This window comes from Otolemur garnettii, unplaced genomic scaffold (assembly GCF_000181295.1).
Source record: "Otolemur garnettii isolate 467f Iridium unplaced genomic scaffold, OtoGar3 scaffold00032, whole genome shotgun sequence".
Classification (NCBI taxonomy): domain Eukaryota; kingdom Metazoa; phylum Chordata; class Mammalia; order Primates; family Galagidae; genus Otolemur; species Otolemur garnettii.
In genome coordinates, this window is record NW_003852427.1 from 2,533,929 (window position 1) to 2,537,105 (window position 3,177).

The 3,177-nt window shown below is 36.2% G+C and overlaps 1 protein-coding gene across 1 annotated transcript in view; it reads right to left on the reverse strand.

Moving 5' to 3' along the window:
* The window catches only part of DCP1A (decapping mRNA 1A), a 60,965-nt gene that overhangs the window by 52,479 nt on the left and 5,309 nt on the right, over window positions 1-3,177 (reverse strand). Inside the window, exon 3 of the mRNA XM_003789388.3 lies at window positions 1,409-1,536. Coding sequence (XP_003789436.1) covers window positions 1,409-1,536 — 128 coding nt within the window. The remainder of the gene's footprint in view (window positions 1-1,408; window positions 1,537-3,177) is intronic.

The window sequence follows — 3,177 nt, forward strand, 5'->3', positions numbered from 1 at the left end:
CTCCCAAGTAGCTGGGACCACAGGGCCTGCCACAATGCCTGGCTATTTTGGGGTTGCAGCCATGATTGTTGTTTGGTGGGCCCGGGTTGAATTTGAACCCACCACCTTAGGTGTATGTGGCTGGCGCCTTAGCCACTTGAGCCACAGGTGCCGAGCCAGAATTTCCTCTTTAATGGAATGTTCAGTAAAAGAAAAGTCATCTGAAATAATTTTGTTAACATTAGTTTAAATAAATCCACCTAGACTTACAGGTATTGAAAAGTACTTCCAATATACCCAAAGAATTCAAAATTTGGGACATACTTATCTGAACAGGATAAAAGTCAGGAGATCCTATCTCACTTAGATACTTAAAAGTAGGAAGAATTTGGGGCTTCCTGCTTAAAAAATACATCTTGCTACCTTTCATTCATAGAATAGGAGATATATAGAATCTAGTAGCTTTTTATATTTTATACTGAAGACATCCCTCAACACCCAACTACCTCTCAATAAAGGGGATTAAAACACATTACATTTAATTTTTATTTTTTTAGTGGGAAGCAAATTTCTCCAATAATATCCTTAGATGATGATCACTGCTCAATTATTCTGTTACCATAACTAGTGTTGATCTCTCTACAGTTAATGCCAAACAAAATGACTGCCTTCTGTCCTCAAATACCCATGCCTTTGATACCCACACTTAAATACTGGAACCCAGTAGAGTTTTTAGTATTGTATTTTCTTGAAAGAACTACTCTAGCCTTTCTGACTGTATCTAATCATGAGAATCTGTAAAATGACTGAAAGGACCCTGAACTAAGAAGCAGAAAAAGAGCTGTATCCTAACTCATCAACTAAGTATCTGTTATGTATCTCTGAGTCTCAGTTGCCTTAACTGCTTTCCTATCCCATATAGGTTACTGTATCATTAACATTAAAGTATCTAGGAGATGTCCAAATGTATAAACAGATGGAGAAATATCACTATTCAGGGTAAAAATCACACTTTCTTTGTGGAAAGAATAATCAGCAACTGTCCCCATCCTACGTCTCCCAAACTGAGTTCTATAGTTTAGGGACAGAAACAGCCAATACTCCAGAGCTACAATAAAAACAAGCAAGTAAAACTTACTTCATAAACAAACAACAGAAATATAATGCTATTAAATGAAATACCATTAATAATTTATGTTAATATAACATACATTTATAAACATAAATTATTATATATATAAAAGAGTTGTTTCCAATTTTTGAGCCCTGATTAAAAGGTTTGATCCAAGAAAATTATTTACTGTCATAAAAGAGAGTATTGATCATATTCTGTGTTGCAATTTGAAACTGCAAGAATAATGTACTGATAGAAAGTAAAGTGATTCAATTTAAATGTAAACATATTAAGTATAATAAAACATATACTCACAGCTTGCATTTCTATACAGAAGAAATGGTTCATGGAGCTGAAATTCCAAATCTTTATTCACTGGTTCAACTAGATTGTGCATATTCAGACGATTTACAATGGTAAAACCATGGTAAGGTGAAGCTGACCTTAAATTTAATAGAAGAAAACAAAATCTGTAGGTACATTTTTTTTTTTTGGACAGGGTCTCACTCTGTTGTCTGGGCTGAAGTACAACAGCATCATCACTGCTGACTGCAACTTCAAACTCCTGAGCTCAAGTGATGCTCAGACCGTAGCATCCCTAGGATGCTGGGACAACAGGTGCATGCCACCATACCTGGCTAATTTTTCTATTTTTTATAGAGACAGGGTCTCGCTCTTGTTCAGGCTGGTCTCAAGAAATCCTCCCACGTTGGCCTCCCAAAGTGCTAAGATTACAGGCATGAACCACTATGCCCAGCTGGTAGTTACCATTTAATCTGCAGAAACACTATCTACTATGTACTTTATTTGTATTTCAAAAAAGAAAAAATATATTATACAGTATTATTAGCACTTATAACTATAAGCAAAAAATTTTATCAGGTTATTTTCCTCCTCCATTCAGAAGTCTCCAAGGACTCCTTTACTGTGAAAGCCAAAGTTCTTACTAAGGTCAACAAGGCTCTAACTGATGCCCTCCCCCTCTGACTTCATCTCCTATGTCTCTTCCTTTCTCTCCCTGCTCCAGCCACAAAGGACTCCTTGCCACTCTGTCTGCAGGTGTACTGCTACCTAAAAACTCCACCGCCCTATATCTGCACAGCTATCTCATTGCCTACAAATCTTTGTTCAAATATTACCTTCTTAATAGGCCTACCTGAGCTTTTAATGTTCCCAATTTGCTCCCAAGCTCAATAATCTCCAACCCTCCTTTTATCCATACCACTTATTTTTAATATTTATCGTCATCCTCCCCCCAACTAGAATGTAAGCTCCAAGCAAGTGGGGATTTTTGTCTTATTTTTTCCACAGATATATCCCAAGAGAGACAAACCGTTGTTGAATAATGTGGTACAAGATTGGCTATGACTGCCCATTACTGCATCAATGATTTTTTTTATACCAGATAGGTCTTTACATAGTTTTCCTGAGTTAGATGGAAAATGCCTCAAGTGCTACAATAACAAATATCCTCGATTCTCCTACGGGGGGAATTCAATACCAGATCCTTTCATGTTCTGCACACATATCTAACACTGCACAGTTTCTCACTGTTTCTCTGTACAGGGGAGATAACAGAACCCTATTCTACAAATTAGGAAACAAGCTTGGGATGATTAAAGCCTGCACCTGAAGTCACACAAATAATTAAATAATGAAACCAGGATTTAGCTTTAGGTTTCTGACTCCAAATCCAGGGTTCTTCTACACTAAGTGATCTCCAACAAATGACAGTTTGACATCCTGATATGCCTTTATCCAAGATAAACAAAATGTTACTGCATTTCCCAAATAGTTTCTCTCATCTCCTTTTATTAGAATCAATACCATGTAAGCTCCATGAATTGTATTAAATCTAGCCACTTGCTATACTATATCTCACATTTTCTATAATTACTCGATCTGTTCTGTAATAAATCCAAACCCCAAATGTCACAGAAATCAAGGTTCTAACAACAGTTAAAGAGTTTCTAGGGATTTATATTGCTAATGATAAGTAATTAGGGGGGTAAAGGTAAGGACTCTCCTTTTTTCAAAAAGGTGAAAGATAAATAACAGGAACAAAGTGTCAAAAAAAAAAAAAA